Source organism: Taudactylus pleione, unplaced genomic scaffold (assembly GCF_031769625.1).
Source record: "Taudactylus pleione unplaced genomic scaffold, aTauple2 ptg000634l, whole genome shotgun sequence".
In the NCBI taxonomy this organism is placed as follows: domain Eukaryota; kingdom Metazoa; phylum Chordata; class Amphibia; order Anura; family Myobatrachidae; genus Taudactylus; species Taudactylus pleione.
The window spans coordinates 3,641,709-3,668,681 of NW_028285036.1; the positions used below are offsets into that span (position 1 = coordinate 3,641,709).

General features: G+C 50.0%; 1 protein-coding gene across 2 annotated transcripts in view; it reads right to left on the reverse strand.

Moving 5' to 3' along the window:
- SYT10 (synaptotagmin 10) overlaps positions 1–26,742 on the reverse strand; it is a 79,214-nt gene extending 52,472 nt beyond the window's left edge. The window contains exons 1-3 of one of the 2 annotated variants that reach the window (XM_088454880.1): positions 26,734–26,742; positions 25,541–25,682; positions 15,274–15,631 (exon numbers count right to left, since the gene is read on the reverse strand). In XM_088454880.1, the coding sequence (XP_088311006.1) occupies positions 15,274–15,631; positions 25,541–25,682 (500 nt within the window). In that variant the 5' untranslated portion in view covers positions 26,734–26,742. Of the gene's footprint in view, positions 1–15,273; positions 15,632–25,540; positions 25,940–26,733 lie in introns of those variants that run through there. The other variant, XM_088454879.1, reaches the window with a different exon arrangement.
- Between the last annotated feature and the right edge of the window lie 231 nt (positions 26,743–26,973).

Genomic DNA, 26,973 nt, shown 5'->3' on the forward strand with positions numbered 1-26,973 from the left:
TCGCAAGTAGGTCGATGTTGTGCACTGCGCATGCGCACGACGGCGGGAGCTCCGTCGTGCGCATGCGCCAGACATGACGAGCGAAGGTTTTTCCTTCGCTCGTTGTGTCTGATCAAAGGGGGCGTGCTGTCGATGTTGACTAGTGATGTCAGTGGGAGTGATTTTGGCTCTGATAGAGCCAAAATCACTCCGGGCCTTGCGGTTGAAAAACTCAACTGCAGGCTCCGGCTCGCAGTGGCGATGGTCGCGATGGTCAAGACCATCGCGGCCATCAAACTGCACGCTCGTATAGGCTGTGGGTGGTGACCCACAGCTATACGAGCGTCCAGGAGGACGCTCCATAATTATGGAGGGCGGCCCTCATTCAGAGCGTGCGCTCTGCTCAGAGCGTACGGCTCTGAATGAGGGCCTTTATTTGCAGTGTAAAAAGACAAACTGTGTTCACGTCCAACTCAGAACATGCACAATAGACTGTGAGGAAAATGGAGCACCCGGAGGAAACCCAGGCACACACAAGGGGGACATGCAATCTCCACACAGACAGGGTCATCATCAGCATCAAGACACATTTTCACCTTAAAAATAACCTGGTCTCAGTAGCTCATTAAATAGTCAAATTATTTTGTACACAAACAATAGTTTTCCTCACAATCTCTTTAAATAATTTACTTGCAGCAGTCCGGGTCAGGGGCTTCAATTCAATTCCTGGTTCTCATTTTTAAAGACTGGTACCACATGTGACTTTGCCAAACTTAAACAGGCTAGAAGGCATAATTTTTTTTTTGAACTTAAATGAAAAGTGGCTGTGGGCGGGGGCTAGGTAAGTGGGCGTGGCACATTGTATGACGGCACAAACTGCACGGTCATACCACTGAACGCTCCCCGTGGCTGGTCTTGCCGACATAACTTGTGCCTGAGCTCCGGTGACAGTGGCGGCCATTGGTGTACACTGATCTCATCGTCATGGTCTGCGTGACATGGCGCGTTTTCCTGGTGGAAGTGGACATTAGAGGATGGTGAGACGGTGGCCATAAAGTGAAGCACATGCTCAGCAGGTAGGATGTGGCTATTACGCAATGCTCAATCGGTATTATGGGCCTAATGTGTGACAAGAAAACATCCCCTACACCAGGGTTGCCCAAACTGCGCCATTACTGTCCATGTTTTAAGGCTATCCATGCTTGAGTCCAGATGGTTAAATTAAGTCACCTGTGCTCAAGATTGTTTAGCCTTAAAACCTGGCTTGTAATGGTAGAGTTTGGGAAACTCTGGCCTACACCATTACACCATCACCACCAAACCAATGATAAAAGGCAAAATGGATCCATGGAGTCAAGTTTTTTATGCCCAATTCTGGTCCCACTATCTACATGGTAGAGCAGGAATTAGGATGCGTCAGACCAAACAAGGTCTTCTCACTCTTCAACTTTGTAGTGTTGGGGGCCTGTGCCCACTGTAGCCTCGGTGCCCTGTTCTTAGTGGATAGGAATTGAACCCACTGTGTTTGGACGTGCTGTGTACTGGTGTTGTTCTACCTACCACTGCTGTAACGCATGGTAATTGAGTTACTGTCGCTTCAACCAGCCCTGCCATTCTCCTTTGACCTCACCACCCAAAGCGTTTCCACCCACAGAACTGACGCTTACGACGAAGCAGGACCAATGCGTAGTGCCGCTCAGATCTAAAACCATTGGCCGTCCTATGAGCGTTGGCAAATACGCTAACCCTCCCCACTCCCCCCCCTAACCCTCCTTTAGGGCTGCCTAACCCTAACCTCCCCTTATAGTGCCTAACCCTAACCTCCCCTTCCCCTAGCCTAACCCTAACCTTCCCCGGGGGATGCCTAACCCTCTCATCCCCGGGCTAAGTGTTACACTTACCCGTCAGCGGACGATCGGGATGGCAGGGGTCGGTCCTCCGTGCCAGGACTAAGAGTCAGTATTTCGACGCCTATCTTAAGTCCCTTGTCGGGCAGGTGCAGTCTGGAATTTAGACCGGTGGCACTGCGTCCGCCGGTCTATTAACTACATCCCGTACCCGATAACATGACCACTGAGAGTATAAGAAATAGTGGTCCATCAGTTGTACCAAGTAGCCTTTTGTACACATGGGTGAAGGCCAACTAACTCAGGGGCTTTTTTAGTTTAAGGGGGGGAGATGCATCAAACTTTGGAGAGAGATAAAAGTACCAAACAGTTTGTCATTTTTCAAACACATTGGTACTTTATCTCTTTCCACTTTCTCTCTCTCTCCGAGGTTTGACACATCTCCTCCTAAGTCGCGTTCAGATCTTAATTCACCTCCTCCTATGACAGGCAGGTAGCATTTAAAGGCTGCTACGATACAACTTTTTTTTCATGGGTATTAATATGTATCCTTCGTTTCAATGGGGGCACCGATGTGTTTACCATTTTTGTACAGTTGCCATGTTTACCCAAAGTGAACCCGGTCTCCGCGGACCATTAACTAATCATTTGTTTTAGAAGTGGGTCTAGATTTGTAAAATGGTTTCATGAAGAGCTACAAAAAAAATAAAAAATAAAAAATCAATTCCATTACATTTTACAGTTGTTTATAAAATAGGTTCACTTAACGTGTCTACCTTCTTCGACATTCAATTAATTTTCTTCTTTTGTTTCTCGAATTAGCATAAAGAAATTACCAGTTTGCTGCACAATATACGTCAGGTCGTTCTCGTGTTGTCTAAACCTCCGTCGTTCCAGCATAATTAGTTTTCCTAAGCGTTTCGTGTCTGTCAGTGTCTTCCTGCTAACCGGCATGAACCCATTCAGGTCTGCCATATCACACTGTACATGACAAGGAGAGGGTCGTCACACTAAACGCGTACTAAACTACTGCTAGAAGTTGGTTTCCCATTTGGAAATCTGGTTCATTTATTTCTTGTCTTGCTGATTTTTTTTTTTATTGAAGGGCTTACCAAATTCATACAAATCTGTTCTCTTGGTTTGTGAGCGCCCTCCTGCAGCTTATACAACATTTGTTTTCATATCTCTGGATACTTGTTATCGATAAGGCGTTATCGACAGGGTATGCAGACGGGAAGCCGGCGGACCTAATCCCGACAGCCGGCTTCCCGACTGTTATATCCCGGCAAGGGTCTAAAGACAGGCGTCGATATGCCGACGCCTGTTATTAGACATACACCGGGAGCCTGACACCCGGCATCCCGATCGAAGGGACGCCGGGCGTGGATAGCAGCAAGTTTAGGTTTAGGGTTCCTGGGGGGGACTTAGGGTTAGACGGCCCCCCCAAGATGTTAGGTTCAGGCTAGGGGAATTTAGCGTTAGGCACCCCCGGGGACTTAGGTTTAGGCGGCGGGGAAGGGGGGGGGTTAGGCACCCCTAAGGGAGGGTTAGGGGGTAGAAATAGCTTACTATATACTTACCTTTGACGATCTGTATTTCCTTCTCTGCCGGGATGCCGCTGTCGGGATTCCAACCGCCGGGCATGGGTCTGGCGGTAAATCATAACGATTCCATTGACAGGGTTGCCAAGTTTCGCTATCCTTGGTTTTGACAGTGCCAACCATGTCTGTACTACAGTTATTGCCCTTTAATAAACCGGCCTCTGGATCCAGAGTAAAGCAAGATTCTCCAATTCCGTAGTCCACTTATGAAAGAGTTTAATAGGGAGAGGAGCGCCAGGGACAGTGTGGACAAACAGAGGGATTATTTTCTCTATGTAATCCAGAATATTTGAAGAACCACGCGTTCCCACTATAGGACCTCCTACCTGTCCTGAAATGGTTATGCAGGCTATACGTGAAATAAACTACATCATGTTCCGATTACAGGGACAGCCATGCTGACATGACTGGATTAATACTCAGGAATTTTTGTTTTCGGTTTTCGGAAGGCAGCGGCTTGTGTTTACCGATTAGTGCAGAGTATAAAGCACAGCGACTTAAAACTGACTAACGCAGCAGAAAATTACATGTTTTGACTAGTCGGAAAAATGAATTATACGTAGGAAAAGTCGCACAGGCAGAGCTGTCTAAAGTCTTGCTGAAATGATTTGGCTTGTCCCGCCACATGCTCCTACAGCTGTCGTCCCAGCATTTAAATGAAAGCAGAACAGCCTCAGAAAATGCAGATTGCAGTAGTGATACCATCATAGCAATATATCTCAAAAGCAGAGGTGAACGCTCTCTATTGTATTTATCTGCCTGGCAGATTATGGCGAAAATATACAATTCTGCACACAGTAACTGGGGACCCCAGGTACTTCACCTGCTTCTGACCCCAGGCTGGAGTGCTGTTTCCACAGATCTGCTGGCTCAGCCCAGACAGACCACAGCCAGCAGAACCTGCTCTCCTCTCGGCTACTATAGACTGGGTTAATATGGACACAGCGTTGTTGTTGAAGCCCCTCCCCCTGTGGTGTTGTCAAAGCCCCTCCCCAGATGTGAGCAATGGTGGACCCTGCAGAAGATCTTGCTGGATCGGGGGAATGTTGCACCCTAAATAATCAGAATTATTAGACAGAGACCACCACCACCTAAAGCGAAGATTTTATATATTGGCTGATGTTCCCATATAAATGCATGATCTCTTCATGGAAGTAACTAGATTTAGATTGAGCGTGATATGAACGCTACTGTATGAACAATTTAGTCCTATGTTTCTACATTTTTAAGCAATCGGTTCACAATTGTTTTTTAATACTGGATGAAATAATAAAACAATATAATAGCGACGTGTCATCCACCTGATGAAGTCACTTTACGATGAAACGTGTTGGTATGTAATTTACAGTTCGGTAGCTCACTCTGTTTAGTCCTACAACGGAACAGATGGAGTAAAGACGTATATATGGCTCCTGTCCCTCGGTGGTACCAATTGTGTCTCGCTTTCAGTTTGCTTTTTTAATTCTTTATTTCTTTTATAGATGATTACGGATAACTCCACTGTGGCTTGTATATGAAAAGGTTTAATCTGCAACCCCTTTTTGTCTGATTTTGTGATTTGGGTTCCTCTCTGCCAGCTGCAGTGGGCACAGGTCACCAAAACTGAGCAGATGACTTAAAAAAACGTCACCGGATCAGAACAATCTCTTTTCTGCTGCAACACGCAGCTGGTGGGGTCAGAATTTGGTGTTCACATGAATCCATGGATCTATCCTGCATTGTGTTGGTGACAGTGTACCCGTTAGGATGAAAGAATCTGCAGAATGTCGATATTAAACACGTCAACATTCTGCACAGGAGGGGAGGGTTAGGCTGTGGGAAAGGAGGATAGGGCTAGGCATTAGGGGTACGGTTAAGGATACTCACAGCGGGAACCACTACAGCAGGGGTCTTCAACCTTATCCCTTCAGCTGCTGTGGAACTACACATCCCAGCATGCACTGCCATAGTTTTAGCATGCTGTTATATCAAACAGGTGGCAGTGCATGCTGGGATGTGTAGTTCCACAGCAGCTCGAGGGCCATGGTTGAAGACCCCTGCACTACAGGATGAGCCGGAAGTCAACAGGACGTCACAGCTTGACCTGAAAGACATCGCTGGAGCCGCCGTCACCAGTAGAACGTTTTATCGACATTATAGTCATGTTGACTTGCTGCATAGCAACATTATGACCATGTCGACAAAATTTACCACATACATCCATTGATGGCCACAGTTTCCCCATGCTCTAACAGCTACATCCAGAAGGCTAATACCAGGTCACACAGCACATATGACATCCAATAGCCACCACAGTCCCCAGATCTCAGTACAACAGAGCACCTTTAGAATATGGTGCAACAGGGGGGCGGATTTGCAGCACGAATGTGCAGCTGAATAAATTTGCGGCAACTGCGTGACGCCATTACGGGCCACAGTCCCTGAGAAACGTGTCCAGCACTATATTGAATCCATGGCACAGAGAATTCAGGCTGCTCTGAGTGTGTAATACATATCACAATCATCCTGGTAGATCTCTCTGCGTGTTGGTACAGACACTTTGCTGCCGTCCTCGTAATATATTAATTTTCATTTGTCTGTGGTGATGGCAGAGCCATTGATGACTACAGGGCAAAGGCCGATGGATTTTGCTTTTGAAACATTTGTGAAGCATTCTTCCCATTAGAACACAGAGAATAAGAGATACACCATGTTCTGATTACAGGGACAGCCATGCTGACATGACTGGATTAATACAATGAATGATGCTCGCTGAATAACAACACTACATGTTAATCAGACACATTAAAAGCATTCTAAAATGCAGGAGAAATGAAACTAGGAAGGACTATATAACATTTTCTACTGCCAGGCTTCTCGTACTCTAACGATGTGCGCACCCATTATATGGCACTACAAGTGCCAGCATGCCTGTGCCCTCCTCATTCATGAATTAATACTGCTCCAATTTACATAGAAAAAGGATTCTCTTTCTTGCCGGGAAGAGGCACCTCAATATTCCGGCGAGTTTGTTGGCGGGTTTCTGAAAACGCAGTTTAATAAATCCGTCAAAATCTATTCAGAATGTGTAAAAATAAAACCGTTAGTGGATTTGCTGTGTTTTGTGTGTAGAAAACAAAGTTTTTCTGCAATTTTCCTTCAGTTTGTACATTGGCCAAAAATTCGCTCCAAGTTGCTGCTTAATATACTACATCTCCCCCTGGAAGCCATTTATAAGCATACCGCAAAGCGCAGGAACATTTCACGTGCCATTGTAAATCAATGAAAGTCAAATTTGTGGACAGAGGGGCTGACGAGGCCAAATCACGGGGGTAAAATGTGTTCACTTTAAAAATCACCAATTGGGTACATATGCAAGGGGGCGTCTATCGCAAGATGGATGCAGGTCGCCACTAGTGGCATAGGCACTCGAGTTTCGCCAGGCATACAGCACGTACACCAACACCCATATTTACAGACAGTTGCTGGTCACAGTTGTTTTGTTTGCAAAATACGCATTCGCCATTAGGCTTCCATAAAAGCATAGAAAAATACTCTAACACACCAGCACAAAAATATCATTTATACTCTAGCAGCAATCAGTGGAACATTCGCAATCATCCAAAAAAAGAAGGGGTCATCTACTGCTGGCGACCATCGTCATCACCCCATTGGACAGGCGTATGTGAGTCTCCGTAATGGGCTGCACCCGCAATCACAGGATCGAGCCCATACTGCGCTCCACCTACATCAGTCTGCCCCTTCCCTCCCTCATCCCACTTCTCCAGGCAAAGGCGGGTGCATCAGAGAACAGTACATGTATTTGCAGTACAGAATGTGAGGTTAGAAAATTGCGCTCAGATGATGCCTGGACTTGAGCAAATGACAGGTGGTAATCACCGCTGTGCCGGGTCACATTTTTGTGAAACTATTTCAAACTTGCTCCCATCCCATAACCTCTTCCTAATAGCGAAATGTCTAGCTGAGATGGTGAGAACACAGGTTATATGGGGATCAGGGATGCTCAAATCTGAACAATAGCTTGGGAGAAGGAGTGAAGAGGGGGCTGTGTAATGGGGACAGTGAGTGAAGAGGGGGCTGTGTAATGGGGACAGTGAGTGAAGGGGGGGCTGTGTAATGGGGACAGTGAGTGAAGGGGGGGCTGTGTAATGGGGACAGTGAGTGAAGAGGGGGCTGTGTACTGGGGACAGTGAGTGAAGAGGGGGCTGTGTACTGGGGAGAAGGAGTGAAGGGGGGGCTGTGTACTGGGGAGAAGGAGTGAAGGGGGGGCTGTGTACTGGGTAGAAGGAGTGAAGAGGGGGCTGTGTACTGGGGACAGTGAGTGAAGAGGGGGCTGTGTACTGGGGACAGTGAGTGAAGAGGGGGCTGTGTACTGGGGACAGTGAGTGAAGGGGGGGCTGTGTACTGGGGACAGTGAGTGAAGGGGGGGCTGTGTAATGGGGACAGTGAGTGAAGAGGGGGCTGTGTAATGGGGACAGTGAGTGAAGAGGGGGCTGTGTAATGGGGACAGTGAGTGAAGGGGGGGCTGTGTAATGGGGACAGTGAGTGAAGAGGGGGCTGTGTAATGGGGACAGTGAGTGAAGAGGGGGCTGTGTACTGGGGACAGTGAGTGAAGAGGGGGCTGTGTAATGGGGAGAAGGAGTGAAGGGGGGCTGTGTACTGGGTAGAAGGAGTGAAGAGGGGGCTGTGTACTGGGGACAGTGAGTGAAGAGGGGGCTGTGTACTGGGGACAGTGAGTGAAGAGGGGGCTGTGTACTGGGGACAGTGAGTGAAGGGGGGGCTGTGTAATGGGGACAGTGAGTGAAGGGGGGGCTGTGTAATGGGGACAGTGAGTGAAGGGGGGGCTGTGTAAAGGGGACAGTGAGTGAAGAGGGGGCTGTGTAATGGGGAGAAGGAGTGAAGGGGGGGCTGTGTAATGGGTAGAAGGAGTGAAGAGGGGGCTGTGTACTGGGGACAGTGAGTGAAGGGGGGGCTGTGTAATGGGGACAGTGAGTGAAGGGGGGGCTGTGTAATGGGGACAGTGAGTGAAGAGGGGGCTGTGTAATGGGGAGAAGGAGTGAAGAGGGGGCTGTGTACTGGGTAGAAGGAGTGAAGAGGGGGCTGTGTACTGGGGACAGTGAGTGAAGAGGGGGCTGTGTACTGGGGACAGTGAGTGAAGAGGGGGCTGTGTACTGGGGAGAAGGAGTGAAGAGGGCGCTGTGTATTGGGGACAGTGAGTGAAGAGGGGGCTGTGTACTGGGGAGAAGGAGTGAAGAGGGACTGTGTATTGGGGACAGTGAGTGAAGGGGGGGCTGTGTACTGGGGAGAAGGAGTGAAGGGGGGGCTGTGTACTGGGGAGAAGGAGTGAAGGGGGGGCTGTGTACTGGGGAGAAGGAGTGAAGAGGGGGCTGTGTAATGGGGAGAAGGAGTGAAGGGGGGGCTGTGTACTGGGTAGAAGGAGTGAAGAGGGGGCTGTGTACTGGGGACAGTGAGTGAAGAGGGGGCTGTGTACTGGGGACAGTGAGTGAAGAGGGGGCTGTGTACTGGGGACAGTGAGTGAAGGGGGGGCTGTGTAATGGGGACAGTGAGTGAAGGGGGGGCTGTGTAATGGGGACAGTGAGTGAAGAGGGGGCTGTGTACTGGGGAGAAGGAGTGAAGAGGGCGCTGTGTATTGGGGACAGTGAGTGAAGAGGGGGCTGTGTACTGGGGAGAAGGAGTGAAGAGGGGGCTGTGTACTGGGGAGAAGGAGTGAAGAGGGACTGTGTATTGGGGACAGTGAGTGAAGGGGGGGCTGTGTACTGGGGAGAAGGAGTGAAGGGGGGCTGTGTACTGGGGAGAAGGAGTGAAGGGGGGGCTGTGTACTGGGGAGAAGGAGTGAAGGGGGACTGTGTATTGGGGACAGTGAGTGAAGGGGGGGCTGTGTACTGGGGAGAAGGAGTGAAGGGGGGGCTGTGTACTGGGGAGAAGGAGTGAAGGGGGGGCTGTGTACTGGGGAGAAGGAGTGAAGAAGGGGCTGTGTACTGGGGACAGTGAGTGAAGGGGGGGCTGTGTAATGGGGACAGGGAGTGAAGAGGGGGCTGTGTACTGGGGACAGTGAGTGAAGAGGGGGCTGTGTACTGGGGACAGTGAGTGAAGATGGGGCTGTGTACTGGGGACAGTGAGTGAAGAGGGGGCTGTGTACTGGGGACAGTGAGTGAAGAGGGGGCTGTGTACTGGGGACAGTGAGTGAAGAGGGGGCTGTGTACTGGGGACAGTGAGTGAAAAGGGGGCTGTGTACTGGGGAGAAGGAGTGAAGGGGGACTGTGTATTGGAGACAGTGAGTGAAGAGGGGGTTGTGTACTGGGGACAGTGAGTGAAGGAGGACTGTGTATTGGGGACAGTGAGTGAAGGGGGGGCTGTGTACTGGGGAGAAGGAGTGAAGGGGGGGGCTGTTTACTGGGGACAGTGAGTGAAGGAGGACTGTGTATTGGGGACAGTGAGTGAAGAGGGGGCTGTGTACTGGGGACAGTGAGTGAAAAGGGGCCTGTGTACTGGGGACAGTGAGTGAAGAGGGGGCTGTGTACTGGGGAGAAGGAGTGAAGGAGGACTGTGTATTGGGGACAGTGAGTGAAGAGGGGGCTGTGTACTGGGGAGAAGGAGTGAAGGAGGACTGTGTATTGGGGACAGTGAGTGAAGAGGGGGCAGAGTACTGGGGAGAAGGAGTGAAGAGGGGGCTGTGTACTGGGGACAGTGAGTGAAGAGGGGGCTGTGTACTGGGGACAGTGAGTGAAGAGGGGGCTGTGTACTGGGGACAGTGAGTGAAGAGGGGGCTGTGTACTGGGGACAGTGAGTGAAGAGGGGGCTGTGTACTGGGGACAGTGAGTGAAGAGGGGGCTGTGTACTGGGGACAGTGAGTGAAGAGGGGGCTGTGTACTGGGGACAGTGAGTGAAGAGGGGGCTGTGTACTGGGGACAGTGAGTGAAGAGGGGGCTGTGTACTGGGGACAGTGAGTGAAGAGGGGGCTGTGTACTGGGGACAGTGAGTGAAGAGGGGGCTGTGTACTGGGGACAGTGAGTGAAGAGGGGGCTGTGTACTGGGGACAGGGAGTGAAGAGGGGGCTGTGTACTGGGGACAGGGAGTGAAGAGGGGGCTGTGTACTGGGGACAGGGAGTGAAGAGGGGGCTGTGTACTGGGGACAGTGAGTGAAGAGGGGGCTGTGTACTGGGGACAGTGAGTGAAGAGGGGGCTGTGTACTGGGGACAGGGAGTGAAGAGGGGGCTGTGTACTGGGGACAGTGAGTGAAGAGGGGGCTGTGTACTGGGGACAGGGAGTGAAGAGGGGGCTGTGTACTGGGGACAGGGAGTGAAGAGGGGGCTGTGTACTGGGGACAGGGAGTGAAGAGGGGGCTGTGTACTGGGGACAGTGAGTGAAGAGGGGGCTGTGTACTGGGGACAGTGAGTGAAGAGGGGGCTGTGTACTGGGGACAGTGAGTGAAGAGGGGGCTGTGTACTGGGGACAGTGAGTGAAGAGGGGGCTGTGTACTGGGGACAGTGAGTGAAGAGGGGGCTGTGTACTGGGGACAGTGAGTGAAGAGGGGGCTGTGTACTGGGGACAGTGAGTGAAGAGGGGGCTGTGTACTGGGGACAGTGAGTGAAGAGGGGGCTGTGTACTGGGGACAGTGAGTGAAGAGGGGGCTGTGTACTGGGGACAGTGAGTGAAGAGGGGGCTGTGTACTGGGGACAGTGAGTGAAGAGGGGGCTGTGTACTGGGGACAGTGAGTGAAGAGGGGGCTGTGTACTGGGGACAGTGAGTGAAGAGGGGGCTGTGTACTGGGGACAGTGAGTGAAGAGGGGGCTGTGTACTGGGGACAGTGAGTGAAGAGGGGGCTGTGTACTGGGGACAGTGAGTGAAGAGGGGGCTGTGTACTGGGGACAGTGAGTGAAGAGGGGGCTGTGTACTGGGGACAGTGAGTGAAGAGGGGGCTGTGTACTGGGGACAGTGAGTGAAGAGGGGGCTGTGTACTGGGGACAGTGAGTGAAGAGGGGACTGTGTACTGGGGACAGTGAGTGAAGAGGGGGCTGTGTACTGGGGACAGTGAGTGAAGAGGGGGCTGTGTACTGGGGACAGTGAGTGAAGGGGGGGCTGTGTAATGGGGACAGTGAGTGAAGGGGGGGCTGTGTAATGGGGACAGTGAGTGAAGAGGGGGCTGTGTAATGGGGAGAAGGAGTGAAGGGGGGGCTGTGTAATGGGTAGAAGGAGTGAAGAGGGGGCTGTGTACTGGGGACAGTGAGTGAAGAGGGGGCTGTGTACTGGGGACAGTGAGTGAAGAGGGGGCTGTGTAATGGGGAGAAGGAGTGAAGAGGGGGCTGTGTACTGGGTAGAAGGAGTGAAGAGGGGGCTGTGTACTGGGGGACAGTGAGTGAAGAGGGGGCTGTGTACTGGGGACAGTGAGTGAAGAGGGGGCTGTGTACTGGGGAGAAGGAGTGAAGAGGGCGCTGTGTATTGGGGACAGTGAGTGAAGAGGGGGCTGTGTACTGGGGAGAAGGAGTGAAGAGGGACTGTGTATTGGGGACAGTGAGTGAAGGGGGGGCTGTGTACTGGGGAGAAGGAGTGAAGGGGGGGCTGTGTACTGGGGAGAAGGAGTGAAGGGGGGGCTGTGTACTGGGGAGAAGGAGTGAAGGGGGGGCTGTGTACTGGGGAGAAGGAGTGAAGAGGGGGCTGTGTAATGGGGAGAAGGAGTGAAGGGGGGGCTGTGTACTGGGTAGAAGGAGTGAAGAGGGGGCTGTGTACTGGGGACAGTGAGTGAAGAGGGGGCTGTGTACTGGGGACAGTGAGTGAAGAGGGGGCTGTGTACTGGGGACAGTGAGTGAAGGGGGGGCTGTGTAATGGGGACAGTGAGTGAAGGGGGGGCTGTGTAATGGGGACAGTGAGTGAAGAGGGGGCTGTGTAATGGGGAGAAGGAGTGAAGGGGGGGCTGTGTAATGGGTAGAAGGAGTGAAGAGGGGGCTGTGTACTGGGGACAGTGAGTGAAGGGGGGGCTGTGTAATGGGGACAGTGAGTGAAGGGGGGGCTGTGTAATGGGGACAGTGAGTGAAGAGGGGGCTGTGTAATGGGGAGAAGGAGTGAAGAGGGGGCTGTGTACTGGGGACAGTGAGTGAAGAGGGGGCTGTGTACTGGGGACAGTGAGTGAAGAGGGGGCTGTGTACTGGGGACAGTGAGTGAAGAGGGGGCTGTGTACTGGGGACAGTGAGTGAAGAGGGGGCTGTGTACTGGGGACAGTGAGTGAAGAGGGGGCTGTGTACTGGGGACAGTGAGTGAAAAGGGGGCTGTGTACTGGGGAGAAGGAGTGAAGGGGGACTGTGTATTGGAGACAGTGAGTGAAGAGGGGGTTGTGTACTGGGGACAGTGAGTGAAGGAGGACTGTGTATTGGGGACAGTGAGTGAAGGGGGGGCTGTGTACTGGGGAGAAGGAGTGAAGGGGGACTGTGTATTGGGGACAGTGAGTGAAGGGGGGGGCTGTTTACTGGGGACAGTGAGTGAAGGAGGACTGTGTATTGGGGACAGTGAGTGAAGAGGGGGCTGTGTACTGGGGACAGTGAGTGAAAAGGGGCCTGTGTACTGGGGACAGTGAGTGAAGAGGGGGCTGTGTACTGGGGAGAAGGAGTGAAGGAGGACTGTGTACTGGGGACAGTGAGTGAAAAGGGGCCTGTGTACTGGGGACAGTGAGTGAAGAGGGGGCTGTGTACTGGGGAGAAGGAGTGAAGGAGGACTGTGTATTGGGGACAGTGAGTGAAGAGGGGGCTGTGTACTGGGGAGAAGGAGTGAAGGAGGACTGTGTATTGGGGACAGTGAGTGAAGAGGGGGCTGTGTACTGGGGACAGTGAGTGAAGAGGGGGCTGTGTACTGGGGACAGTGAGTGAAGAGGGGGCTGTGTACTGGGGACAGTGAGTGAAGAGGGGGCTGTGTACTGGGGACAGTGAGTGAAGAGGGGGCTGTGTACTGGGGACAGTGAGTGAAGAGGGGGCTGTGTACTGGGGACAGGGAGTGAAGAGGGGGCTGTGTACTGGGGACAGGGAGTGAAGAGGGGGCTGTGTACTGGGGACAGTGAGTGAAGAGGGGGCTGTGTACTGGGGACAGTGAGTGAAGAGGGGGCTGTGTACTGGGGACAGGGAGTGAAGAGGGGGCTGTGTACTGGGGACAGTGAGTGAAGAGGGGGCTGTGTACTGGGGACAGGGAGTGAAGAGGGGGCTGTGTACTGGGGACAGGGAGTGAAGAGGGGGCTGTGTACTGGGGACAGGGAGTGAAGAGGGGGCTGTGTACTGGGGACAGTGAGTGAAGAGGGGGCTGTGTACTGGGGACAGTGAGTGAAGAGGGGGCTGTGTACTGGGGACAGTGAGTGAAGAGGGGGCTGTGTACTGGGGACAGTGAGTGAAGAGGGGGCTGTGTACTGGGGACAGTGAGTGAAGAGGGGGCTGTGTACTGGGGACAGTGAGTGAAGAGGGGGCTGTGTACTGGGGACAGTGAGTGAAGAGGGGGCTGTGTACTGGGGACAGTGAGTGAAGAGGGGGCTGTGTACTGGGGACAGTGAGTGAAGAGGGGGCTGTGTACTGGGGACAGTGAGTGAAGAGGGGGCTGTGTACTGGGGACAGTGAGTGAAGAGGGGGCTGTGTACTGGGGACAGTGAGTGAAGAGGGGGCTGTGTACTGGGGACAGTGAGTGAAGAGGGGGCTGTGTACTGGGGACAGTGAGTGAAGAGGGGGCTGTGTACTGGGGACAGTGAGTGAAGAGGGGGCTGTGTACTGGGGACAGTGAGTGAAGAGGGGGCTGTGTACTGGGGACAGTGAGTGAAGAGGGGGCTGTGTACTGGGGACAGTGAGTGAAGAGGGGGCTGTGTACTGGGGACAGTGAGTGAAGAGGGGGCTGTGTACTGGGGACAGTGAGTGAAGAGGGGGCTGTGTACTGGGGACAGTGAGTGAAGAGGGGGCTGTGTACTGGGGACAGTGAGTGAAGAGGGGGCTGTGTACTGGGGACAGTGAGTGAAGAGGGGGCTGTGTACTGGGGACAGTGAGTGAAGAGGGGGCTGTGTACTGGGGACAGTGAGTGAAGAGGGGGCTGTGTACTGGGGACAGTGAGTGAAGAGGGGGCTGTGTACTGGGGACAGTGAGTGAAGAGGGGGCTGTGTACTGGGGACAGTGAGTGAAGAGGGGGCTGTGTACTGGGGACAGTGAGTGAAGGAGGACTGTGTACTGGGGACAATGAGTGAAGGGGGGGCTGTGTAATGGGGACAATGAGTGAAGGGGGGGCTGTGTAATGGGGACAATGAGTGAAGAGGGGGCTGTGTATTGGGGACAATGAGTGAAGAGGGCGCTGTGTACTGGGGACAATGAGTGAAGAGGGCGCTGTGTACTGGGGACAATGAGTGAAGAGGGCGCTGTGTACTGGGGACAGTGAGTGAAGAGGGCGCTGTGTATTGGGGACAGTGAGTGAAGAGGGCGCTGTGTATTGGGGACAGTGAGTGAAGAGGGCGCTGTGTATTGGGGACAGTGAGTGAAGAGGGCGCTGTGTATTGGGGACAGTGAGTGAAGAGGGCGCTGTGTATTGGGGACAGTTAGTGAAGAAGGGGCTGTGTACTAGGGAGAATGAGTGAAGGGGGGACTATGCATCCTCAAATTCATATGATCAAGTAACCAGAGGTTTCAGACGAACTTCAAGGAGCTCCTCTGGCTCCAGTGATCAGTGTGGCCATAAGAAACTCTATTTCTTCATTGTAGTTACTTTGACATAATTACAATATGAAACAAAATGGCAACATAAAAGTGTCAAAGTTGGTAGCCGAGACCTGTGAGATACTAACACTGATATCAGGCTATAGAATTCCCATCCCCTACCGTGAAGAGGAAGCTGGCTCGGTGATCTGACGCTGTATTCGTGCATGTTTCATTAAATGTTCCTTCAACGCGTTCTGGACGTCGGCGGGAATATCCGGTGACGTGTGGCTGATTTTCATGGCCGCTTCCTGCACCTTCACCGAGTGTTTCCCGTTTTGTTTAATTTCTTTTTTCTCGTCGGTTTCCATGACTTCAGGAGGGGCGCTAGGAATGCACGGGAGGACCACATGCGCCGTAGCGGTGACGGGCTTACTCCTCCAACACGGCCAGCAGAGCTTCCAGAAGACAAACAGAGAGACGATCAGAAGGGCCAACCCGCAGAAACTGACCACGACGGCGAGGAGGCTTACCGATATGTCTGTAGGGAATAAAAAAATTAAAAATCGAAAGTAGTGTCAATGTATCATTCAATTGGTTGCCATAGACGGCAGTATATTTATATTTTTCCTTTTGTAGAATGTTGATAAACCTGGAGACATGTCACTTACAGGAGCCAGGAATGGTCGTCTTACCTGAAAACCACGGGGTCCAGACCTGACCAAAAGTGGCCAACAATGAGTCTAAAGCTGCCCACACATCTGAAGATTATCTGTCCAACCAGTCAACTTGTTGATTGGTTGGAATGAAAACCTGGTAACGTATGAAAGCAAATGACAATCAGCGATTTGCTCCCAAACGCCGGAAAATGGACAAAAACTGTTGTTTAAACAAATTGTTTAGATCAAACATTTAACAAACTTGTCTGACGCCATTTTCATCTGTTTTCTGGCATTTAGGAGCAAATTGCTGATCATCAGTTACTCCCATACGTTACCAGATTTTCATTCCAACCAATCAATTAGTTGGATGGTTGGATGAAAGTTGGTCTAGTGTGTGGCCAGCTTAATACAGTTTAGGGGAAAATTTATCACACTTTCTAAACAGGTCAAAAAGAGGTGTTTACCCATAGACACAAATAAGCTTCTAACTGCCTTTCGGCAGAGGGCGGATTAGGATTAGGGGGAGAAAACACACCTGGACTGCCGCTTAGCACAGGTCCCCACTGGAAGTACTGGTCACATGGCAGCCAGCGGAGCCAGGACCCGGAAAGAGACTCTGGAGCCACTGCAACCAGGACTAGGTAAGTAACTGCTGGGCCAAAAGAGACGTTCGGTCGATTCAGCATACATTAAAAAACCACAGAATGTTAGTCCAGCAGCGCTGTATTCCAATGTTTATATCATTGTCACTTAAATCATCACATCATACTACTAAAATAAATAAAAAAAAAACGCAGATTAAAAGGTCGGATAGATCTTCAAAATGAAACCATTTATTTTCAGATCCAAAGTCTCGACACAATGGGGGTCATTCAGACCAGCTCGCAAGCGGGTCGATGTTCCCCCACTGCGCATGCGCACGACGGAGGGAGCTCCATCGTGCGCATGTGCGAGACCCGGCGAGCGACGGGCTCTCCATCGCTCCGGGTCTCGCACCAAAGGGGGCGTGCTGTCGATGTTGATTGACAGCACGCCCCCTTTGGTGGGCGTGCCTGCCAGACGGAGGCGTTCCCATGGGAACGCCTACCGTCTGAAGCCGGCCCCACTGACATCAGTAGTGACCCGCAGGGTCTCAGTCGCAAGCCCGATGGTCGCGATGGTCAAGACCATCGCGACCATCATCATGGACGCTCGCATATGCTATGGGTGGTCACCCACAGCTATGCCAGGAGGCCGCTCCATTTTCATGGAGGAGGGCACTGATTCAGAGCGAGTGCTCTGGTCAGAAGCCGGCCCCACTGACATCAGTAGTGATGTCAGTGGGAGTGATTTTGGCTCTGATCGAGCCAAAATCACTCCAGGGCTTGCGGCAGCAAGAACCTACCGCAGGGTCTCCGTCGCAAGCCCGATGGTCGCGATGGTCAAGACCATCGCGACCATCATCATGGACGCTCGCATATGCTGTGGGTGGTCACCCACAGCTATGCGAGCGGCCAGGAGGCCGCTCCATTTTCATGGAGGAGGGCACTGATTCAGAGCGAGCGCTCTGGTCAGAGCGTTCGGCTCTGAATCAGGCCCAATATTCAGATGTATCAATATCTTTAAAGCGGAAATCACCTTTCCAGATCAAAGCCTCAACACAATGTTCAAATGTATCCAAGAGAATATATCAAAAACAAAAACAGATCCGGATAGCTCTGTTCATGCTTCTTTTACATACTAAATACCTGCATATGCGATATGCTAGAAGGACTCTCTTTAGAAGAATCTTTCAATAAAGAAATTTTTTTATTTGCTACTTATTTTGTTTTTGATATATTCTGAACATCTGAATATTGTGTCGAGACTTAGGATCTGAAAATATTTTTCTATTTATATTAGCAGTATGAAGTGATGATTTAAGTGACAAACGATATAAGGTGTAAGGATCCCTTATAGGAAATGACAGCGCTGCTGGACTAACATTCTGTGGTTTTTTAAAGGTATTTAATAGCAGCTTGTTGAACTGGGGGCCTCATTCAGCTTAGATCGCAAGTCTGCAGACGCACACACCCGATGTTCGCGTTCTGCGCTTGTGTATGCACCGCGTGTGCGCAAACCAGCCGCTGTGATGGCAAAAGCGAATGCAGCGGATACGCAGAGACACGGACCAATGATTGGCAAGAAGTGATGTTTGGGGGTGGAAAGTGGGGGTGGGGGGGGTCGAAGGAACGCAGGCGAGCCTGTGTGTTTTAACGCCATTGCAGGGGCGTGCATAATTAAGCCCCTGGTCTAGATGGCGACAGGAAGCCTCGCAAGTTTGTACAGTGCATCCGGAAAGTATTCACAACGCTACACTTTTTCCACAATTTGTTATGTCACAGCCTTATTCCAAAACGGAATAAATTCATTGTTGTCCTCAAAATTCTACACACAATACCCCCCCTGGGGATGGCGAGCTGAAAAGTGCGAAAAGTGGCCCATTTGGGTGCCCAAAAGGCACTTTTCGTGAACACGCCCAGCACTTTGGTTGGCTGTAGCTGTTTTACGTGGCTAAACCAGATCTTTTTGGGCGCGATCGACACGAAGATCGCCATCAATTGAATATCGCCCTGCGATCTCCCGTCACTTTAGACAGGAGATCCAGCGCGATAAAACAAATGAATTGTGCCCTGTGTCTCCATACCCATTTGTGTGCATTTAACTCAATGTGCGCTCACATTGCGCCACTTTTTTTAGGACGCAGCTAGTTCCATTTCCGTGCGTTCCAAGCATGCCACAAATCTCTTCATTTCTGTGGTGGTGCATTGTGTACATACTCACTAGGAGTTAACAAGAGCAGTTTTACCATTGGTATCAAAGGCCATTCTTTCCACTGGGGTTGTAAGGTACTGCAGAAACCCCAATGAAATGAATGGGCCACTGACATTAATGGAACTGTTGAGAATTTTTCTCCCCACATCCACAGATTTTCAATTAAAGGGCTCCATTCAATGCCAGCCAATCATAAAGTGTAGTGGGAAAGACTACTTGTAATTGGCCTAACAGTTACTGATACTCTGTTACTTCAGTACAGTCATTTTGTGTCTGAAAGTTTATGTTATACTTCTCCCCCCCGCCCCCCCATGAATTCATGTGTGGTTAACTCTGGTTTTGCTTTATTAATGATTTGGTCTGTAATAAATTATTCATCGTGTAGTTATTTAGAATATTTTCTACTTTGCAACAGAATTGTAATACATTTTTTATTTCATCTTTTATAAAAACATTAGAGAGCCTAATTTCCATTGGAATATCTCATTCATTACATAAATTTCTTAACCCCCCACCCCCAAATGTAAATGGGTCAGGCCCATGCAAGGTTTTGTTCATTCTCGGAGAAGGAAAATATTGTAGATTAAATTGCCAATTGTAAATTGCACATTACTTTATCTACTTTTACTTATTTCTGTTTTATATTTTAATTTGAGTTTTTGGTTTTTTTTTTTTACTTTCCCAGCAAAAAAAAAGAAGAAGAGGATGTTTAGGCACCAAAACATTTTTTTATTGTCTTGGTATTTTAGCACGGTAACTATTCGTACATTGCATTAGTCAGATTTACAATCAGAAAGGAACATTTTTATGGGCAGAAACACAGGAACGGTTTATTCATGATTTATTCCAATAGTTGTGTTCAAAGTCAGATCATTGAAGACTTCGCAAAGTCAGTCTCCCAATTACTGCTCAGCTGGTATCCACTTTATTTCACTGACCTTTACTGCTGTCATTAAAAGACCTAATTAGGGAATTTATTCTGTTCTGGAGTAATCAGAAACAGTTTATCTATCTAACAAAATGGTTCAGCAACTAGAAACATGAGATGGGAGAAAGCTGTGATGGATCGGTAAGCTGTGCACGAATCTTACAGTATAACGGACTGTAAGAAGAGGGACACCAAACACTACAGGGAGGAGGAGAAACTTAAAGGGAAACTAATTACATGGTTCTTCACCATCGATGGCATATCACTGCACAATGTTTTATTTCTTTTCCTCCATGGCACGTAGAAAGCCTGGGACACGGCGTATAGCTCCACCCTCCGATGCGCCCCAGAAAACCCCCACCGCCAATTCTGATTGGCTTGCTGCACAGCGACTACTAGATCAGGGCTGACCATCGGTGGGCGAAACCGATGGTTGCACATCATCGAGTTAAACCACCGATGGTACCATGGTTTGTGACCATCGATGGGTAACCCACCACTGGAAGTTGTGCATCTGTGAACCGAGCTGCTTCCATTGACACGCCCTCAAGACTCCCATAACACGCCCACTGTGTGCGTGCATGGGGGGGGGGTTATGTTGAATAAGAACAGGCGGAGGTGATGCTGTGTGTGCATGGGCGGAGTCATGTTGGATGAGAACAGGCGGAGGTGATGCTGTGTGTGTGCATGGGCGGAGTCATGTTGGATGAGAACAGGCAGAGGTTATGCTGTGTGTGTGCATGGGCGGAGTCATGTTGGATGAGAACAGGTGGAGGTGATGCTGTGTGTGTGCATGGGCGGAGTCATGTTGGATGAGAACAGGCGGAGGTTATGCTGTGTGTGTGCATGGGCGGAGTCATGTTGGATGAGAACAGGCGGAGGTTATGCTGTGTGTGTGCATGGGCGGAGCCATGTTGGATGAGAACAGGCGGAGGTTATGCTGTGTGTGTGCATGGGCGGAGTCATGTTGGATGAGAACAGGCGGAGGTTATGCTGTGTGTGCATGGGCGGAGCCATGTTGGATGAGAACAGGCGGAGGTGATGCTGTGTGTGCATGGGCGGAGTCATGTTGGATGAGAACAGGCAGAAGTGATGCTGTGCACGTGCGTGGGTGGAGTCATGTTGGATGAGAACAGGCGGAGGTTATGCTGTGTGTGTGCGCATGAGCAGAGCCATGTTGGATGAGAACAGGCGGAGGTGATGCTGTGTGTGCATGGGCGGAGTCATGTTGGATGAGAACAGGCAGAGGTTATGCTGTGTGTGCATGGGCGGAGTCATGTTGGATGAGAACAGGCGGAGGTGATGCTGTGTGTGCATGGGTGGAGTCATGTTGGATGAGAACAGGCGGAGGTGATGCTGTGTGTGCATGGGCGGAGTCATGTTGGATGAGAACAGGCGGAGGTGATGCTGTGTGTGCATGGGCGGAGTCATGTTGGATGAGAACAGGCGGAGGTGTGATGTCTGTTAGTGGAGGCTTATGTTGACTTGTTGGTGAAAGTGATATTGGAGTGTATGAATAGGTGGAATTTATGATGGGTGTGTAAACGTTGTGTTGTGAATATTTGGTGGTTTTGTTGGCGGTGTGGAGTGGATAGATGATGTTTATTTGTGAATGAATGGAGGTTAGATATAGGGTGTGAATCGGTAAAATTTATCACAGGCGTGTGAAGAGGTGCAGATCATGTTATAAATATTTGGTGGTTGTGTTGGAAGTGTGGATAAGTGAATGTTATATCAGGAGTGTAAATATGTGAGATTTGGTTAGGGCTGTAAATAGGAGGTGGTAATTTGGGGGGTATGAACGTGAATAGGAGGAGGCAATGCTTGGAGTGATTATTGTTGGAGATTAAGTACGCAGCCTGTAGTTATATTACATTTACCAGCCTCTACTGTTCCATGCAGAGGGCCGGCTGCAAAGTGTTTTATGGAAAGGGGACAGTATTATTTCATGCTACGTCCCTGCATTTGGGAGTAAGGACAGGATAAAACACGTGGATTGGACGATAGGAGTCATATATAGGACTATTTTACTATACTGACTCGGCTGGCAGAGGGAATAAATTCCTGCGCAAGTCTGCGGATTTCATTTTATTCAATTAGACCAAGCTTAAAATATTTCTATTCTTAGAGTACATACCTTAGAGAGGGTCAGAGTGCAGCGAGAGAGGGGGGGATGTGTCGTGCTGTTGGGGGGAGGGGTGCAGATAATAGGAACTCCCCACTTGAACTGACTCTTTATTTTAATCAGAATTAAATGATTGCCAACCCCGACTGATCTTTGAAAAGGTTTTCTTTTTGCAGCGCGAAGGTCTCATTCATCAAAGACCCCTCTCGGTGTCATGCCAGCCCTAATATATAGAATGATCTGTGTAATAAACACTAAATAATAGTACCATTAATCCCCCCCTGGCTGACGTAAAGGTCACCCTTAATGGCATGCTGCAAAAAAAATATGGTTTGATTGCTCTCTAGACATAAATTGGTTAAAAAAAAAAAAAAAAAGAGAAGAGAACATAACCAAAAAGAGAAACTATAATAAAAAAAATGGGGTATGTGCCTGTGATTAAATCAAACACCCTCAGATCACAGACTATCGATACGGGAAAGCAGGGATTACACAGGGGAAATTCCTACACAAAATCTCCCATCTGTACAGAAGCTGTCGCCACGAACTGTCAAGGTAACAGTTAAGAAGCTTCAGCGGCGTGCTTTCTATACATGAATTATATACTGTATATGGAGGGGGGGGGGGGGGGGGGGAGATGTACTAAGCTCTGGAAAGTGATTTAGTACCAACCACTCAGCTCCTGTCATGTTACAGGCTGTGTTTGAAACATGACAGTTAGGGGTTGAGTGGTTGGAAGTTTATCACTCTCCAATTTATCACTTTCCAGAGCTTAGTACATCTGCCCATAGTCTCCTAATTTAAAGTGATCTAACAGAGCGAGAGAAGTCACATGTGGGTTAGTTATAGATATATGTGCCAGTTTTGTTATGGGGGGCATCCACTAGACGATTTTATTCCTGTCCAACATCTTAACGATTTTCCCTTGAAATATGATCTTCCACTCTGAACGATTTGCAAAAGATCTAACGATAAACGATGTTGTTTTAATCTGTGATTGAGAGTTTTCAGCTATAGTGGGCAGATAGTGGTTCATCGTTTGATCGTTCAGCGTAAACGATGTGTAAACGATTTGTAAGCAATCAAGTGAAATTGACCTGCATGTTCAGTTGATGGAGGAGACGATCAAACGACCAGCGGGAGCGCGCATCGTACATCGTTAGAAACAATTACTGCACGATTTGCAAACGATGTTCAGACGATTATCGAACGATTTTATCATTATCGTTCAACTTTATCGTCTAGTGGATACCCCCCTTTAGACAGACAGCAAAGTCATTAGTGCACGGTGTGAGACATGTATTTATCCGCTGCATATAACACGTATGGATTACCCAACTACATAGATTCCAATAATGCCACAGATATTAGCAGTAGGGATGTACAGTAGATAACCCCTCCAATCAATAAGCCATAATTATATCTGCATTAACCTGCAATCTACAGTATATTATCATGGGAATATTGGTTTAGAGAGAACAGAATACTGAGCCGGAAACCCTAACTCGTCCCTTGTGCTGTACACGGTGTAAATCCCCACGCCCCATATTCATTCAGGGTTTCAGTGTGTTACATTCATAAATACTGTATCCTATCCATGGATTTAGCAGCACAGGAACAGTGATGTCACAGTAGTAATGAGCCTGACATGGATGGAGCGGTATATACCGTATGACTGCGCCATGTGCTCCCAATCCTTCGCTCATTCACATAAATCAGGGGATGAGGCTGAAGTTATCAGTATCGCTCTGGTGGAGACTAGTCACACCCTGTGCTGAGAGGTCGTCCCTGAGCAGAAGACACAGCAGACAGCCTGCAGGTCTCCAGTTGTTGTAAAAGGCATGCTGTGTCTTGTAGTTCCACAGAGCCTAATCCTGCTATACAGAGCAACAAGTGTTTTTCTCAATGCCTGCCACCTCAGTCCCACTACACACATCATATATGTATAGGATATACCTACAGGTGGGCTCACAGCAGGAAAACACAGAGATTATTGGCATTTTGTGAAATACTTCCAAGGGGCACATCTCAGGGGAATTTCAGGGATTAGCTTTATTTCCAGGGTCTGACAACAGTGCAAGATTGGGGCAACCTGTGTGGGCAGGGGGTGACAGCAGAGTGATATGTTGGTTTTATCTTAGTTGGGAGGCTGACAGCAGTGTAATATGGGGTTCTCTCTCTGTACAAGGGGAACAGAGGTGTAATATGAGGTTCTCTCTCTCTGTACAGGAGGAACAGAGGTGTAATATGGAGGTCTCTCTCCGTACAGGGGGAAACAGAGGTGTAATATGGGGTTATTTCTCTCTGTACAGGGGGTGACAGCAGTGTAATATGTGGTTATTTCTCTCTGTACAGGGGGTGACAGCAGTGTAATAAGGGGTTCTCTCTCTCTGTACAGGAGGAACAGAGGTGTAATATGGGGCTATTTCTCTCTGTACAGGGGGTGACAGTAGTATAATATGGGGGTTCTCTCTGTACAGGGGGCACAGAGCTGTAATATGGGGTTCTCTCTCTGTACAGCAGAAATACAGACGTGTAATATGGGGGTTTCTCTCTGTACAGGGGACACAGGTGTAATATGGGGTTCTTTCTGTACAGGGGCACAGAGGTGTAATATGGGGTTCTCTGTGCAGGGGCACACAAATGTGTAACATGGGGTTACAATGGTGAACTATAAAGGTTCTCCCTGTACAAGGGGCACACAGTAGCGTAATATGGGGGTTCTCTCTGTAGAGGGGACAGAGGTGTAATATGAGGTTCTCTCTGTATAGCAGAAATACAGACGTGTAATATGGGTCTTATCTCTGTACAGGAGACACACAGGGGTGTACTATGGGGTTATCTATGTACAGGGGCACAGGTGTAATATGGGGATCTCTCGCTGTACAGGGGCACACAGGGGTGTAATATCTCTGTACAGAGGCACAGAAAACATTTAATATGGGGTTTTCTCTGTATACAGTGGGCACAATGGAGTAATATGGGGATATATCGATATATATATATATATATATATATATGGAGCACAGAGGGATAATATTGGGGATACAGGGTGCACAAAGATGTATAATATGGAGGTTATTTCTCTGTACAGGGGCAAATAAGGGGGGATATATCTCTGTACAAGGGGCACACAGAGGGGTAATAAGGGGGGATATATCTCTGTATAAGGGGCACACAGAGGGGTAATAAGGGGGGATATATCTGTACAAGGGGCACACAGAGGGGTAATAAGGGGGGATATATCTCTGTACAAGGGGCACACAGAGGGGTAATAAGGGGGGATATATCTCTGTACAAGGGGCACACAGAGGGGTAATAAGGGGGATATATCTATGTACAAGGGGCACACAGAGGGGTAATAAGGGGGATATATATCTGTACAAGGGGCACACAGAGGGGTAAATAAGGGGGATAAGATTTGGAGGATATGTCTGGTGATAGGATAAGATTTGTGGACTATGGATGGAGAATATCACCCGGTTGTAGAAGAAAAGAAAGTTGAACTTTCTGACGCCCACACTCAGCTTGATCCACCGTATCCCGCACGGAGAGGCTGAGCACAGTGCGCCGGGCAAGGGACTGGGAGCTGGGGGGAGCCGGGGAAGCCAGGAAAGGGGGAGCCATGGGTGCACTGGGGATGGGGGAGCCATGGGTGCACTGGGGATGGGGGAGCCATGGGTGCACTGGGGATGGGGGAGCCATGGGTGCACTGGGGATGGGGGAGCCATGGGTGCACTGGGGATGGGGGAGCCATGGGTGCACTGGGGATGGGGGAGCCATGGGTGCACTGGGGATGGGGGAGCCATGGGTGCTCTGGGGACAGTAAATTGGGGATTTGGGGGACAGGTAGCGCAGTGGCTGAAGCTGTGGATTGGGGATCAGACATGTGGACACCGGGGGGGGAACCTCAGCCCCTGATAGGGGGGCTTGGACACTCACCTGTGCTCCCCGCTCCCTGGTTGCTCCTGGGGAAGATCCCGGTGCACTTGTCCCATTCCACTTGCCCCCCCAGGCAGAGCTCGGAGACGATCTGCAGCGCCTTCTGGCACAAGCTCACCCCGTCCTCCTTGTGGAAACTCATCTCCGCTGTGGCCCCTGCGCAGAGCTAGGTCATGGTGGGCACGGGGGGGAATCCTCCAGCAACAGGCTCAGTCAGTGCTTCCACTTTGGAACCTCGGAATTCCCCGCTGCCACCTGTTATCTCCCGGTCACTGGCTGAGAAACCCCTGCTCTATCCCCTGCTCTATCCCCTGCACATCGCTTATGGCTACTACACTGCAACAGATGCTTTACAGGACAAGTTTACTGCACAAGGAGAGAGTCCCTGTGTGTGATTCGCTTATGCAGTCTGCAAACAAGCTGCTAGTGAGTGACCAGATTCCTGCTGCTGCTGCTTTCACTTACTCTCCACCCCTCCCCTCCCCATTCCCGCCCCCTTTCCTCTACAGTCTCCGCCCCCCTCCCTCCCATCTTCTCACTTATGGTGAATGGCCATATAATTACCTTCCACCCCTCCCCATTCCCGCCCCCTTTCCTCTACAGTCTCCGCCCCCTCCCTCCCATCTTCTCACTTATGGTGAATGGCCATATAATTACCCTCCACCCCTCCCCATTCCCGCCCCCTTTCCTCTACAGTCTCCGCCCCCTCCCTCCCATCTTCTCACTTATGGTGAATGGCCATATAATTGGCTTCCACTTTACCAAACAGGAGGAGGCCATATATATATATAGGGCCTGATTCAGAGCCAGACGCAATTAGCGCTCGCTCGTCCAGAAAATAGGGGCGGCTATTCAAATGAACCGTTCGCTGTTTGCGGTCTGTTGACGCCTCTAGGTCTGAACGAGCGAACAAAACTTGCGGTCGTTTTTTGGGAAACTACGCCCCCAGGCCGCTCGCATCCTACGTCATGTCCGCTATTTATTAGATTAATCGAGTACATCGAACAGGGTATGAGCTGCTCGCTATTCTTGTGGTTGGTTTTTGCTACCACAATTTTGCGAGCAGTTCTGGCTTAAAAAAAACCCAGTGACGTCGTCAATGACGCTGCTGTTTTAAATATGCACACCCATAAAACGCCCGTTTTGACCTTTAAGCACGCCTGCGATCGGATCTCCACTCCCCGTTTTCAAGCACCTTCCCCTGTTACCACCCACATACGCCTCTTTCTGTCACTCAAATTATCAGGCATTCGCTATTTTGCGAGCACATGAATTTCGGCCGCACTGACTGGTTCGCACATGCGTATAACGATCCGTACGCATGCGCAGTTGGGCAAACATCGCTCGGAGCGAACGAGCTGCCGCTTACGAGTGGCTCTGAATCAGGCCCATAGTGAATTGGTGACACTGCAGGACACTACGGCTTTGGTAAA